General features: G+C 39.1%; 1 protein-coding gene across 2 annotated transcripts in view; it reads left to right on the top strand.

The window, feature by feature from the left end:
* Positions 1 to 15,452, top strand: part of PPP4R2 (protein phosphatase 4 regulatory subunit 2) — a 28,187-nt gene extending 12,735 nt beyond the window's left edge. For both annotated transcript variants that reach the window (XM_053953490.1, XM_053953491.1), the window contains 7 exons: positions 5,110 to 5,280; positions 9,760 to 9,853; positions 10,690 to 10,727; positions 11,044 to 11,118; positions 11,491 to 11,634; positions 11,904 to 12,172; positions 13,122 to 15,452. In XM_053953490.1, the coding sequence (XP_053809465.1) occupies positions 5,110 to 5,280; positions 9,760 to 9,853; positions 10,690 to 10,727; positions 11,044 to 11,118; positions 11,491 to 11,634; positions 11,904 to 12,172; positions 13,122 to 13,435 (1,105 nt within the window). In that variant the 3' untranslated portion in view covers positions 13,436 to 15,452. The remainder of the gene's footprint in view (positions 1 to 5,109; positions 5,281 to 9,759; positions 9,854 to 10,689; positions 10,728 to 11,043; positions 11,119 to 11,490; positions 11,635 to 11,903; positions 12,173 to 13,121) is intronic.
* Positions 15,453 to 16,433: the final 981 nt, after the last annotated feature.

Raw genomic sequence — 16,433 nt, 5'->3', positions numbered from 1 at the left:
GATTCTTTGAAATCAAAGCATTGCATCAGATTTTGCCCTTCTCTCTGTCTGAGGTGGCCTGTTCCCTGCTGAAGATGCTATTCATCAAGTAGAATTGGTGCATTTCTAAACTTGGTTGATGTTGCTTGGCAAATTCTGTTGATCTGTAGTAATGGATTAGTTCCAAGAGCAAATCATGTAATTCAAGTACAGGTGTGAAATAGATTGATTGCTTTTCTTAGAGAACAGAGCTATTTAGGATTGTGTTCTTCTGTGGCTCTGCTCTGACAGTGTTAGATTGTGTCTAAATTAATCTCTCTTCTTTTTGTTGTTGTTTTTTATTACTCTTCCCTGTGCAGTGGAGATATTTTTGCTGCTTCATCAACTCTCAGTGACTCAGTACTGAGTTGCACTGTTCTGACTGGAGTTCCCCATCCCTCCTTTGTGGCTTTCCTCTTAGAGCTTAAGTTTCTTGTCTTCACCTGCTAATTTTGATCCCATTCTGGGGTTTTGTTAGTTATGTGTGGGATTTTTTGAAAAAAATAATTTTATTAGCAATTTTTTTTTGCATAGTATGTCATTTAATTTAATCCCTACTGGCTCATTTCATGAGCCCTTGTCTTCCCTCACCCTTTTCTAGCCTTTTGTCATCTTGTCTCTCTAATTATATGTAAATCTTCTCAAAACTTCCTGATGTTATTTGTACGATTGGCTGTTTGGTCAGGTGCTGTCTGCTTTCCTGATTGACTTTGAAAACACAGCTGAGTGTCTTCAAACACTGAAATGTTTTCCATCCATTTTTCTCTAATGTTTCTAATGTTCAATGAAATTGCAAGGTCTGGGACTGCACTGGGGTGCAATATTAGGGTGTTAAACATCTTCTCATACCTTAAGGCACATTATTAGCATGTATAAAATGTTTAAGTAAGGTAGAAAGACTGAATTTGTTGGACTCTGTGTGAGCTTCCATGCTCTCATTTGTTGCTTGACTTTTAAAGGTGCTTTTTTAAAAACAATTAAGTTTTTGAGTTAAACTACCAGCCCTGGGAAAATTTGAAATGGGTGGTGTCTGTATGAATACAAGCTGTAGTTCTGCAGTGCTGTGATTGATTGTTCCTCTTCAGCCATTCCTTTGCCTTTGACTCTTTTTTTCTTGTTAGGTGTTTTTTACTTGAAATCAGTTTCTTCCTCTTGGTTTTTTTTATGCCAGAGCAAATAATTTAGGTTGATAAAGAGGAGGATGGTGCAGGGGCTGGTGGGAGGGAAGCAGAGAACTCTTATGATAAGCTGGCATTTTTTCCAAAACTGTTTGGAGTATGTGTGGCACTCCAGGCTCATTAGCCCAGGAGAGCTCTTTGTACAGATACATTTACACAGGGTGACCCAGATACTGCAGTGAAAGGTGCCTTCATGTACAGAAAATGTATATAATTACAAAGCCATAATTCCTACAATGAAAGTACACCGAACCAAAACATTTTGGGATCAGCTAATTTTTTAAAGTATTATTTTTGAAGTTGTTGTTTCAGATCATGCAGCATTCTCAGTAACTTTTTTCTTTGAGTGGCTCTAAAAGCCACTCAAAGATATAAATTGATATAAATTCCCAAACTAGTGTAGTGGACAGGAAGAGCGTGGTTTGGAAGAAAAGGCTGATTATGTGCAATGCTGAGTGGGAAGAGCAAGTATTCATAAACAAGCCTGCTCTGAAAAAAAGTATGAGCAGCATTTTCTCCATGGAATTTCTTCAATTTGTTATTCTTACAGAACTTATCTTGTTTCTCAGTTATTTTCCGGTGTATAAAACTTAATGAGCTTGTACGTAAAGCGGAGAGAGGAGAATTCTCTTTTGCTTCTATTTGGCTCTTGATCTAACTATAGAAGGTATTGACCAAACTTTTCTCTTGGTTTTGGGTTCTCACATTGTGTAACAAAGCAGAGAAAATAGAGGTCTTTCTCAGGAAACTTGTGATACATGTGGAATATTTTCCTTTTCCTAAAAAACAGGTATCTGGCACTTGTTTGTCTCTTCTGTTGTCTGTATTTCTAAGCAACCAATCTTTCCATGAATGGGGATAACTTAAGATTTCTAGAAGTGTAGATAAAGATTGCTTTGATAACTAGTAGGATATGCAACTTTTAATCTTAATTCTGTACTGCCAAGCAGTTTGACCCATTGTTATGAAGGAACTGGTTTTCTCTATGGATGAGACATGTAAGTTTGTAAAGTTCAGCTGATGCCAACTTGTACGTGTGATTTTCATCGACTGGTAAAACAGGAAAGGTGACTTGGCTCTTGTGACGCTCACTTTTGATCACTTCCACTAAGTAAATGGGAACTGAGAAAATCTTACTGTCCCTGCAGAAATAATTTTGGTTTTGTTTGGGCAGAAATGAGTTCATTATTTTAACAACACTGATGTCAGGAGATGCACAGGACAGCTGTGTTTATTGTTTGAATTGCAGCTCTGTCTGAGATTGCACTGAGTGTAACAGTGGCCTTTGAGCAGTTCAGCTTTCCTGCTACTGCAGCCCGAGCAGCAGGGAATCCAAGAGTGCTGGGAAAAACTGCTGGAGAAACACAGTGAATGTCTGAGCAGCAAGGCTGTGCTGAGCCCCTTCTGTGGTTACACAGCTTCTAGCAACAGCTTGTTGGGTGGATTTGAGCTGGTGCTCTCTCTGGGCTAGCTGTGGTCACCTTGTGATTGCAGGATGTGTTTATGCTCAAACTCTGCTGCCTCTGTGTGTAACCTGTCCTGTGTTATCTGGTCAGCAGCCATTTAACAAGTGGTTTGGAATGCAGGTTGAGAGATGCTTTCTATGTCAGTAGTTCACTGTGTTGCAGATGTAAGTTCTTAGCCTTTTTATAATGGGAGAAATACTAATTAAAATTTGTAGTTTAAAATCCAAGTGATAGTCTTCTCAACTTCTCAATACGGGCAAAATGTTACAATCTTTGTTTTGTGTAGTTTCAGCATTGTAAAGGAGCTGGTGGGTGCTGCTGTCAGGCAGTAGATTGCCATTTTAAACCTCATGTTGTTGATTTATTTCAAACTCTGATGGGTTAATAGTCTGTGAAAAGATAAGTGTTACTATTTAGCAAGAAATAAATAACAATGAAAACAAAGAGCAGCTCAAGTTTAAAAGTGTGGAAATATGTCCGAATGGGGTTGTCAAAGAATGTTTAGAATAATAGTGGAATCCCCTTTCATGAGGCAAGTAAAGATCTTGGGATGCTCTGTGGGGAGTAATCCCACACTGTCGTGGGGTTATTTACTGTGGTTGTGGTGTGTTTATGTATTAAATCTGTGATTTGTAACTAACACTTTGGTTTCATGGCGGTAACACTACAGAATTGTACAGCTTCTTAATTTAACATCTGCAGTAGTAATGACTGATACTGTACATTGGAACACTATAGTATTCTGCTTGGGATGTAGAATGCTGATTGGAGACAATCCAGCTAGACTCAGTGGTGCTCTTTAGTCCATCCCATTCCCTTTTGGGACCTTGATGTTTATTTATTTTTTAATTTTTATTATTATTCACTATGTCTTGTGATCCCTCCTGTTATGAGGTGCCTAATAGGGTCTCTTGTGAAGGAAAACCGAGGTTTGCTTTCATCTTTGGAATTCCCCTATTCTTGCAAAATCTATCATTCCTAGTGAAAGGCAAGGGCTTTGTGTTTGGATCTCTGTAGATAAACCTGAGCTGTATTTCCCCCTTTTCATCTCATAATTATTTATTTGAGACAAAGGAGAAAATTAAGGCAAAGATGATGTGGCCCTGCTTTTCTAGTGCAAGCAGGCTGACAGAGCTTCCTTGGCCTGTGGTTTGGGATTTGGGATTTTGCTTGGCCTGTGGTGGTGCTGGTGCTGGAGAAACGAACGCCACCACCCGTGGTTCACAGCACAAATAGCTGGGTCAGCCCCACAGAAGGGCAGCTGCTGCATGGGGTCAGAAATAGTCAGGGCTGCCAAAGGCAGCCTGTAGAGATAGAGCCTTTGGCTAAATGGTTTTCTGTATAGTTTAATATTGCTTTGAGCAGGAACTGAAAGGCTGTCCAGGGGCTCACATTTTATACTTCTTTGGTTTGAGCCTGCTCCTACCAGATCGTGTGTGTTACAGATAAATGTCAAAGATCATTTTCTTTCTTTATTGTTGGTTTGTTATTCCCTGTTTCTTCTTTTTCTCTGTGCTGGAGCTGTGTAAGCTCCTGCATCAGGAATAGAAACAAATCGATCCTGAACTAAATCAGTTGCTGCTTTCACGTGGCTCCCCGTGCTGCTCAGACATGCACGATCCCAGGGAGGCCCTGGATGTCTCCTGTGGCTGCTCTGTGGGGCCATGGGTGGGGAGGGGCTGCCTCAGCACATGTCTGTTGTAGCCAGTGAGAGGGACCTGTTTGCTTGAAAATTTCAAAATCTAGAGTTTTATAAATGATGAAACTTGAAGCTGTAAGGCAGGAAGTAATTTGGAACCATCTTAATAGCTTACTGCTGTGGGAATGTTTATTGGGAGTCAAAATTGTTTTGCTCAGTTATTTGTCAACAAGTGCCCACTGTGATACAGAAATACTTGCCTTTTTGAGAAAAAGAGGTACCATGGCATGTTTTTAAGGTGTGTGGAGTTCCAAAAGGCCTTTGGTAAGGTTTTGTGAGGGGAGCAGATAACGCTGTGTTATAGTTACTCTATGGATTCCAAACTTGAAACACTTAGTGTTTTGGTGTGGTGGGTTTTTTTGGTGTGGGTTTTTGTTGGTTGGGTGGGTTTGTTTGTTTGTTTGTTTGTTTCCCCTTCCACTCCTTATGAGCTCAGTGAAAACTGTAGGCTCCCTTTACATTGTATATTTCACGTTTAGGTTTGCCTTGTCAGTGGATATTGGTTCTTTAAGGAAATGGCTTCCCTGCTGTTAGTGGCAGTTGATTTGTGTTCCATTGTTCCAGTGTAATTGTTGAAATAGTTACCGTGCTTTAAATTCAGGAAGGAAAACAGCACTGCATTACTTGCCTCGTTTATCTCTGGACTGGCATACCAGGGTGAACGTTGTTATGCAAACATAAACTTACACTGTTGTTCTTTGGGTTAAGGACTAACTTGCCTATGTCTCAATGCTTGTGTTTTATGCAGGGTTCAGTGGTCTCAGTTTAAAGGCTATTTTATTTTCAAACTGGAGAAAGTCATGGATGATTTCAGAACCTCAGCTCCTGAACCAAGAGGGCCCCCCAATCCAAACGTGGAATATATTCCCTTTGAAGAGATGAAAGAAAGAATTCTGAAAATTGTCACTGGATTTAATGGGTATGTATCCTTTGTTTTCTAAAATCAGGATAACAAACATATTTCCCCTGTTTTTAACATACTAGGTTGTACTGTCTCTGTGACTCTTCATTTTGCTTCTTCAAATAGATGAGCAGAAGCAAATATGCACCTTGGAAATACATTGCAGTAGTTTCTGAACTTTATTATTGTGTCACTGAATGAAAAGTGTGACATGTGACATGCTGTGCTGTCATTCACTTTGTTTTTTCAATATGTAGTTAGTTTTTAAACAGTGCAGTTCAAAGAAGTATCGCATTACTGTGTGCATTTAAGAGGTTAAATAGACAGTAAAGACAGATTTCTTTTAGTGCATTTTGAAACACCAAATGGAAAGAGGTCTTCTGGTGTTCAGTTCCTGATTATTTTGTGGCAGTTCACTGGCTTTTGAAGAAATCATGCTTTGAGAAACAGGGTGTGATCAGGAGGCAAAGGTGTACCTGGGTTGGAATTACTAAATGATGCCAGATTCAAATTTATAGCTGAAGTAATTCTGATGAAGGACATGGGGTGTTTGATCTGTTGACAGTGTCCTAGATTGAAATGTATCTGTGCCCTTTGCTGGTTTCCTAATTCTGGAAGTTTTTGTTTCCTTTCAAATAAAGCTCCTGATGTTTTTGTCTTATTTGGTGTGTCCTTTTTACTAGCTTTCATAGTATTTTTATTGTTAAACTGGATTACATACTTGCCATAAGCTGAGTCATCCTGCTTGTGGTGCTCAGTGCTTGTTAAGAGACTTACAGCATTTTTCTCAGCTTCTTGATAAATGGGCATGTTCTAAATCTTGCCTTCCTGATACTCTGAAATTTCAAGTTCAGAGGTACTACTGACATGTCCTTAGTATTGTTTTTGATGCTGTATTTATAATGTCATTGTTCCATGCTACTTCATTTATTTGCAGTTTAGGAGTCTTAAGTCAGATCTCTTCTTCCTGCCACAATTGCTCTCATGTAGGGGACTTCTCAGAATGTGAAATTCAGCTTGTTCTCAGCTCCCCAATATTTATACCGGGCTGCTTCACTGCAGGAATTTAAAAACAAACCTATCCTTTATGCTCAAGTCTGCCTCTCTCCCGCCTCCCCCAGCTTTTTGTTCATGCTTCATTGCCCACAAAATGGGTAATGTTCTCCCAGGGACAGCTAATGAATGGGCTGCTGTTATCTGCTGTTGTTCCCAAGTGCACTGAACAAACCTCTGGATGACGAGTCTGGAGCTTAGGCTGTGCCTGTGCTATTTTCATCCTTTGCTGCAACACTCAGGGTGCTCAGCTTCCTCATACTTCGCAGTGAAACTCCCAGGTTTTGAGGAAGCCAACTGCATCCATTAGTTACCTTAAAGGAAATAATGCCTGGGGATGTGTCAGGGTCTGGGATTGCAGAGTGGTTCATTGAGTAAATCCTGTAACCCCCACGGGGAGGATGTGGCTGTAAAAGCTGAATTGTGTGGAGATCTGTCCAAAAAGTAGCAGCAGCAGGTTTTGGGTTTTGTTATTTGTATATCCAGGCTTCTTTAGAGCTGTGGATGTCATTTCAGGGTACCAGGGCAGACAAGGAACCTACTTGATGTGACTTTATTATTGGGACATTTTTATTAGCGTTTGTTTAAGAGAGAGAGGGAAAGAGTTCATTCAAAGTAGCAAATTTGTAAAAACTTCATTTGAGTCAAAGAAGTAACACATTAAGAATGACCCCTGTTTTGGGGTGTTTCTAGCAGAAGTGCCTTTTAAAGAAAGCATAAACTGGCTCTTTTAACCTGGCTGTATCTTATTTGACATGATGTCTGCACAGGTCTGCAGAGCCAGATTCTCTTAAAATTGCTTTGGAGTAGGAGCTTCTGCCATTTTTTTATCCTTTGTTAGTGAAACAAGGAAGTTCCAAGTTATTTGGGATCTCTGATGACAGAGAAGTTTTTACAGCATGAATAAAATAGATTATAATCCAAATTCCGTTTTTGGGGGATTTTTTGGCTACAAATTAATATAGCTGTTATAAATAATTTTCTCAGATCCCTCTTCAGTCCCATCCAAATGAATTTTTTGTTTGTAATTCACTCTGGACTGTAGTGCGGGAAGTGCAGTTTTGAGTGTGTTGGTATAGAATTTTAAGTGGTTACCTTAAGTAGGCAGATCAGGACTATTCATGCAGCTCATGTGCTGAGCTAATTAAATTTCTGAGTATTTACAATCAGTTCTTGTACTGCTCACAAACTTTACATTGGTGTCCCTTTATAGATTTACAACAATTTAAATTGCTTCTGTTTTAAAATCACCTTGTTGAACTATTTAAAAAGAATCGTTTTTTCACCAGAAAGAGTTCCTGAGGTGAAGTTAACTTTGGGTTTTGTCAACTAAAAGCATTTGTAAGTGTTGAAGGAGTTCCATGCAGAGGGGTGATTGTGTGACACCGGGTGCCATCTGCTGCTCGATGCACGAAGTTCACTTTGCTGGGAAGAATTTGGAGGGAAATTAGTTGGCTTTTGCCTTTTTCTTTTTAACTTGTTATAGCTGAGAGTAAAATAGGAACACAGCTTTTCCTTCTGGAGTTAGTTGCAAGCTGCACATTTCTTGAATTTTCTGTTGTACTTGGGGAATTAGCACTGCACTGATGTTCCAAAACACTTCATGTCACAGCATTCCAGGGGACCAGTTAAAAGTACAGCTAAACCCAAATTAGCCAGGTACTGATTCCCCAGGATGTCTTACAGATCTGGCTGATGGAGAATAATTTAAAAATGTGTATGTTTTTGTTTCTGTTGAATAAATGGATTTTTGAATGGACTGTCTATTCTATTAAAAAATAGCAAAATCTCTTTAATTAGGAATTTCCAACCCAAAACCAAAATAACCATCACAAGAAATAGTAATATCAACATAATGTTTTATCTATATGGAAAGATTAACAGATCAAGTAAATTCTTTGTGACTTAAAAGTTGGGAATTTTGTTAAAAGAAGGCACTGTGCAGAAGCTGAATATTGTGAGTATGGACTTGATCTTAAAGGTCTCTTCTAAACTTGATGATTTCATGAAGAATTTGGGTGTCAAAAATTGCTGGTTGACCAATGAAGAGCAAGGGAAGGGAAATTAATAATGCCAGAACTATTGTCAAGCTTAAGAGCCTTCATGTAATAAACTGAATCAGAAGGAACACTTGTTCCTGTGGTTTTTCTGGTTTGTTAAGGATTAGGACTTCCTCAGTAACATGATGTACAGGCAGTTCTGGAGAACATAATTAAATTGTTGATATTAGTCACTCTCTGAGTACTACTGGCTTTTAGTTAAAGTGAAGTGTCATGTGGGATGATGAATTGGAGCTGTGCTGACCTCTTTGCACTGAGCCGGTGGAGATCTGGGCGTCTCTAATGTGGCTTTTTAGCTAATGAGCAAAGCTGGAGATCCAGGCTGAGTTAGCTCATGACACAGGCTGGAGATACCATGTACTGACTTCCTCAGAAATTAATAAACTCAGAATTTACAAAAATTTACAGTATAGGGGTACACACACACATGCATGTCAGTCTGGATTGATGCTGCTCTGGATTTGGTGTCAGTTGTATTCCAAACCACAAAATGCTTCATAAATATTATATTCTATCAGATAATCATCTTAGATAACTTCTTAAATGTTTATGGCTTCAACTTCCAATAGTTAACTATAAAATGCATGGTACTTCATAATTTTATGGAAATATTTTTGACAGAAGTTTGTTAAAATGTGACACTGAACTTGGATTGAAAGTGTGTGACACCTCAGGTAACTGGGAATTGTTTGTAAAGTGTTCCTTGTCTGAAAGGTCAGTTTCTCATTTCACCAAGGATGAAACTGAGTGCAGAATTGTCAAAACCAAAAATGTGTTTATGTGGTTCCTATGGGCTTATACATCACTTACTATTATTATTATTACTTATTTTTCCTGATCTGTCCCTTGATAGATGAGTACATTGTCCAGTTGTAGCAAAAAAAAAAAAGTTGTGGATTATTTGTAACAGCTGAAGTATAATGGTTCTACTAATTCCAACACTTACTGCTTCTTCTGTAACTGTGCTTTGTAAAACTTGAAATAAACTACAAGTTGAGACTTTTTTTAGCTCTAGTGTGTATGACTCAAATTTGTTTTGAATCCTTTACAATTTCTGTTCTGTGTATTGGAATAGTACAGTCAGAAAGTTTACTGTTGAAGATCTGATTTCCTTCTCATTGTTTAAATAAATCCTGTGAGTTGTGGGATGATGCGTTTAGGATTCAACTTGGTTTTTGTGGTGGTGAGCAAAGGAAACAGCTTTGTATAAGGTAGGGGGAAAGAAAGCCTTTTGGGGTCACCCAGTACTGCTCATGGTAACAAATTCCAGTACTGGTTTTGTTCCACCTTCTCAGTAAGGGCAAGAAAGCGATAATGTTGTTGCTTCCTAACAGTTGTACGTATTAAAATAAAATTAAATTGTTACAAATCTATTTCATTGCAGCATCCCCTTCACTATCCAGCGACTCTGTGAGTTGCTGACAGATCCTAGGAGGAATTACACAGGAACAGACAAATTTCTAAGAGGTGTGGAAAAGGTAAGTATTTTTCTGAGAGAGAACACAGATCCACAGTCACAGCCACCAATTAAAAACTTCCCAATTGCTCCCAAAGGTCTGCTGCTTTCCTTGGGGCTCAGAGCCAAGGTACAGCTAATGGCTGCTCTTAAATGTCTGAGTTTGTTTCATAGCTTTCAGCAGCAAAAAGCAGTTTTAAAATAACTGCAGACAGAAATTAATCTCAGAGCTGCAACTGCTGTGTTTCCCAATCACTGTGTAGTACTCCACCTGTAGGTTTTGGAGGGTGGCAGTTTTTGAATGGAGTCCTAGTTAGAAATGATCAGATGAAACACCCTGAATCTTTTGATCAGGAATTTCTTCCCACATTTGGTTTCAGAGTTGATCCAGAGGTGAAGAAGAAGGGAGGCCCCTTCCCTCCAGTGTTGTTTGTTCCAGTATTTAAATCCTGTGGTGTAGCAGAATGTGCCTTCAGAAGAGCACACAGGTGTCTTAACTGGCAGTTTATAACTTGGATCAGAACGTGGGATCCTTCAGAAGCCAGGAAGAGACTTTGAGAATGTGGTTCCACAATAGGATGCTTCAGTATTTCTGAAAACTTTATTCTCCAGAGAACCCTCAGTTAGAAATTACAGACACTCAGGCCTGAGGCTTAATGTGCTGGTCTTGTTAGGACAGTAACAAACTTAATAAAATCCTGAATTTTAGTGTAATTGTGGCCTGATCTTGTAAGAGGGAGCAGAAGTATTTTAACGGATAGAACCAATATCTGTAACTCTTAAAAGTTCTGGGATGTTGTCAAGAGCTGAAGCTTCTGTTTCTGAACTCCTGATGTGTTTGTTTTTTGTATATTACAGAATGTCATGGTTGTCAGCTGTGTATATCCATCCTCAGAGTGAGTATAATCCTCTTTCCCATGAAACTTCAAGCTTGTAGTAACAGGGAGGATGCATGTGTGTGTCTGAGGTCTCTCTTTTGCTGTCAGTAGTTGTATCTAAAAGCCAGACATGCAGAGTTCAGGTTTTGTTATCAGTAGTTCAGTCAGCAGCAGGGACGGTGCCTGCAAGTGTAATAATTTGGGAATAAATAAAAAGCCCTTGGGGACTGACAGTGGGGGCTTTGTAAGTTTGGGATTGGGAAATTCTGTGCAAACAAGCTTGAAGTGATTTAAAGTTCCTTTATTCATAACATTTTGTTGTTCTGTTTGTTAGGAAAAATAATTCCAGTAGTTTAAATCGGATGAATGGTGTTATGTTCCCCGGGAATTCACCAGGGTACTCTGACAGGTGAGTTTAGCTCCAGGGGTTAACTTTTACTGGATCAAAGCAGTGAAGTTCTGGGAATAAGCACCCTTAAAAATGAGTTGTGACATGGGATAATGGGGAATGGGATAGAGGAGGCATGAGCATGTATGCCACGTACTCTGTATTTTCATCTAACCTCATTGTTGAGAATTTTTTTTTGTTATTTAAATTTATTTTATCAAATCTGCACGTTGCAGGCAAGGAACGTTTTATTCAATATAAAACAGCAAAGCCCCTCATCTATTTGTTTAGTTTTGTTGATCTTTTAAAGGAAGGGTATAACTACTTTCTGCAAAGTAGGAACAAATGACTTAGCTGAAAGGCTGGAATAACTTTTGTTTATTATTTTTTAAGATCGAATGTAAATGGCCCTGGGACCCCCAGACCCGTGAGTCGGACGAAGGTTTCGTTGTCAGCTCCCATGACAACCAACGGTTTGCCAGACAGCTCAGAGCATAAAGAGCCCAGCTTGCAGCAAACAGAGGAGAAGAAACACAGGTTTGTCAGGAGGAGTGTATTTGAAGCTCAGGCTTTTTATTTATGTTTTAAAAATAGTTTAAAAAAGACTGACCCTCTAAGGGATGCATAATAGAATCTTAAATCAGGAGTGATGACTTTGAGCTTTTGTTATGTAGTAAGTGGAGCAAATTCTGTTGTTACCACTTAATGTGTTTAAATCAAAGGGGTTGCTACTTTTTTCTTAAAGTGTGACAAGATACAGAATGTTTGTCTTCAATAAAAGCTACATCTGCTTTTGTTGCTTGTAGTGAATCACCAGCATCTGAATCAGAAGGTGCTCAGAGCAGCCCAGTGAAAAATAAGCACTCTGAGGATGATCCTGCAGAAGCAGAAGGACGTGAGGTAAAAAGACTTAAATTTGACAAGGAAGGGGAAGCCAGAGATGCACCAAACCAAACTGCCTCCAGTGAAGTCTCTTCAGGCATGGGGGAAGAGACAGAAGCATCCTCTACATCTCAGGATAAAGAAAAAGATGCTTCCTCTGCCAGACAGCACTGTACGGAGGAAGAGGAGGAAGGTATTCCAGATTTCACTGTCTTCTTTTACTTCCAAGGAGTTGGGATTTTCTTTGCTGGAGGCCAGTGTTGTGGGATTGCTGAAGGTCCCCAGTTGTGCTTAAAGAAGAGCTGCTTGTTTGTGCTTCAATTTTACATAATTTAGCAATTCTGTTATTTCTTTTTCCTTGGTCCTGCGCTCAATTTGAAACTTACACAAGGGTACTTAAAATCTTCTGAGTCCATGAATTAGATCAGGGTGCACCAAGAATTCAAGAATCCCTGTGTTAGGCTATCATCAGGTGTTCTCATCCTTTCTCCAGAACGGGGATGGGTCATAGCTCTGTTTGTCTTTATTAATTATGGAATTTATTTAAATACAGATATAAATCTATGTTCTTTCACTGAGGAGACTGAGCAACAATATCTCCATATCCTATTAGAACAGTAAAAATTATCTCACTGTAGGGCAGGCTCTGTACCTAAGTTAAAAAAGAAAAGTAACTGTAGTGAAGAGACTAATCTATTTTTTACATATTCTTCAAATTTCCTTTGAATTATTTTTCGTGGCTCATGTATTTGTAAGTGTTCCTGTAGATCATGATGGCTGTACACCTGAAATAGCCATGGCTTCATAATTTCCAGGAAACTGCTTCTGAAAGCAAGTGGAGGATGTGGGGAAGCCATAAAAATTTCCTTCTTAAACTTTGTCTTTATCCAGTGAAACTTAACTAAGTGAAGCTACCTGTTAAATAAAATAACTTTTTTAAAATTGTATGTTGGGATAGTTTGGATATCCTGACAGAGATGGCTCTGATTCTTTACATCTGCTAATAAAATTGGGGTTTGTTTGTTTTTCCTGTCCTTGGCTGTGCTTTGGAAGTTCTGCTCAGCATAGCTTGGAGAGGAAAGTAGCATGATGAGGGTATGTTGGAAAATCCCGTGGTAATACTGTACTTTCTTTGTTCCTAGAGCCCTTCATGTCTCCCAGAAACCTTGGTCCGGACAGAAAAGATCAAGACAAAGACAGTGACTCCTCGAGTGTGGCTGAAGAGAGCTCTGAGGAGAACAATCAGATGGAGGAGTCTGAGCAGCCACGGGCAGAGAAGGATTTACACTCGGCTGACAGTGACATCAGTGCATCTGCCACCAGTGGAGCTGAGTGCAGTGACACAGAGGAGCTGGGGTCCTATGCTAGTGAAACTCCAGAAAGCTCCTCAGAGACCCCGATGGAAAACAGCGATGAAGCCACAGAAGCTGCAGATGAACCTATGGAGCAAGACTAATTTAAATAAACTTAGAGGCAGTATTTTCCATAAGGCTCCGGTTTTACACTGTATAAATAATTTTATGTAATAAAGTGGACCTTTAGTTTTACAAAAAGAAGCAGGTTGTAAAATAAACTTCTCCATGGATTGAACCTTGAAAGAGTTGTACATGATAAGAACTGTGAATACCAGCTCCTTCAGGTCCTGCTTACCGCTGAACTTTCGTTTGGTCAAATCAGTGGTTTGTGTATAGTTTTTTTTATTTAGAATAAAAGTTTTTAAACTGGAAGGTAATTATAATTTTGACAACTTTTTTGGAGATCACCACACCTAGTTGTATGTAAGCAAGAAAGCTTTTTGTCTTGTCTTTTTCTGACAGCTCTAGCAGTTACTTCATATTTTGGTTACAGTTTCAACATTTGACATGTGAAATTCGGGGTTTCAGGCTGGTTTCCGGATTTTTGTTTGAATACACACCAAGAAACCTTCCGTTGTGTGTTTCAAATGTGTTCCATTTCACACACACATCTCCACACAGCATGCACACCTCCGTGTACCCTCGCTGTTCTAAGGGGGAAAGGGTATATTTTTCTGTTTCTATATAAGATAAATACAGCAAATACTTTTTCTATAGGAAAAGACTGAGTTCACCTCTCAAGGCACTTTGCTTTGCCTCTGGAAAAACAAAACACATGAAATCTGGCCCATATGAAACCCTGAAAATACTAACATTGTTGAAAACACCAGAGTAAACACATTCCAAGAGAACTGTTCCAATGACAACATTTTTGTATACTTCTGAGGTGCCTGAGTGAAAGGAGTTCATTTATTTATGAGAAAATGTGCTTTATGTTGAGAACGTTGTAATCAAAACATTAGCTTAAACTTTTGTAGAAGAAATGTTTGAAAATAAAACACCTTGGAAGAAATGAGCAGGTATTTGCCTTTTTGAGTGCTTCTTGGAGCTTGTGAATATTGCAGAGAAGTCTCAGAGTTCCTCCAAGGTTTGCAGGTGGCATCGGGCTGATCACACCACTGGATGGGAAGGACGGAGACGTGACCCTGGTCATGTTCCTGAGCTACAAGGGTTAGGGGTGCAGAGGAGTCACCACGATTTGTATAACATTTTGGAAGTGAACTAAATATTTTTGAACATGCTACTTTGACAGCCAGTGTTACATTTTTTTCAAACCAGCTCAAAGCACAAACTACTGCTTTAAACTCGATATTTTCCAGTTCCCATATTTAAAGACATGCAAGCTGCAACCTCCCAGTCACAATTACTGGCTGCCAAATTTATACCTGTTTCTTCAACTGTACCTTTTTGATATTTAGAATTTTTAAATTTCTGTAAAGTAGATTTTTTGTAGATTGTAATGAGTGCTCACTGCCATTGTGAAACGGTATATAATTGTATAATTTCTGTGTGTAAACTGAATGCTTGGGCTTTCAATACAGTATTCATATAAAGCAATAAATATTAATGTTATGAAATATCTGAGTACATTTTTATCACACTTGTCCCTCTTTGGTTTTAAGTTCATGTACCTGACGTACAAAAATGACCTCTAAAATGCATGCTGATAGTTTCTTGTACTACATGGTCTGCTTTGTATCGTTTGGGGGAAATTTAGGTTTTGGTTAATGCCAGAATTAATTTGGCTCAGTTGGACTATTTATAAAGTATTTCTTGGTGATGTTACCTATCAAGTTGTGAGCAGACAGGATTCAGGGAGACGCTTGCAAAAAAAAAAAATAATCTTGATTGAGATCCCCTTGCAGAAGGAAAATTGTCCTTTGACTCATTTTCATTGTGCTGAAGGGTTGGATGTGTGTTATCAAATTAAAGGACTGAACCAATATATTGAAATTAGGAAAGTTTAAGAATATAGTGACATCTTACACTTCTTCTTTTTTTTTTTTTTAATATTTTGCCAATGAGAAAATTTTAAAATTTCTAAGTTTAGAGACTTCTGAAATTTTCTTTAGATTGTTTATTTGTGACGATATTGTCAATAAACTTGTTCTTTAAGCACCTGTGACCTTTCCAGATGTTTGTTTGAGCAGTGTTAGTGCCTCTCCTGCAGAGACCTGCAGAGGGATTTTGAGGTATGGATCCATTTCTGTATCTGCAACTTATTTTAAAGGCTAATAAAAACTGAAATAATGCTTCAACCTCACAGCAAAGATCTTAATCCTAAATGTGCACCCTACATTTAACAAAATCTGCTTTAAATTCCCTAATTACACACCCCAGAGCACATGGCTTCAAACTGAGAGTGGGTTTAGATTGGATATGGGGAAGAAAGTCCTGAGTGACGGTGCTGAGGCTGCCCTGGATCCCTGGAAGTGTCCGGGGCCAGGTTGGGTGGGGCTTGGAGCAGCCTGGGACATTGGGAGGTGTCCCTGCCATGGCAGGGGTGGGATGGGCTTTAGGATCCTCCCCAAGCCAAACCATCCTGTGACTCTGATGCCGTGTTTGCATACAGCCAAATGGAGTCTTCTGCTTGAAGGAAACGTGAGCTTTAACCCCTCAAGACCACCAGCATGTGCTTGATAGCCTTTGTGGGTGGGTTTCCTATAAAAAATTACACGGGACCAGAATAGGAAGTGAAATGGAGTTTATTCTTCAGAGTACAAGGTCGAAGTCAGCACTTAATTCTGCTCTTGATACTTAAAAAAAAAAAAAAAAAAAAAAGTTTAAAAATTATTTCCTTATGGTATCCAAGGTTCTCTGTCAGCCTTGATTTTTAAACCTCAGGGAGTACTTGAAAGCTTGCTCTAGGGAGAGCTTTCTAATACAGCATGGATTTGGGGTTGTAGAGACAGGATTTGGACTTAAAATGTTCCAAAAAAGTCTTTGAGTTGAGTGAATGGAGCAGAAGTTGCTGGATTTCAGGGTTAATTTATGAGCAGCAACTTCTGCCGAGAGACGGTGCAAGGGCATTGCTCCCACTGGGAGAGGTTTGCTGTGGGACAAATAAATCCTGGAATCCTTTTGCCTGGAATCCTCGTG

This window comes from Vidua chalybeata, chromosome 12, assembly GCF_026979565.1.
Source record: "Vidua chalybeata isolate OUT-0048 chromosome 12, bVidCha1 merged haplotype, whole genome shotgun sequence".
Taxonomy (NCBI): domain Eukaryota; kingdom Metazoa; phylum Chordata; class Aves; order Passeriformes; family Viduidae; genus Vidua; species Vidua chalybeata.
This window is presented reverse-complemented; position numbering and strand designations above follow the sequence as displayed.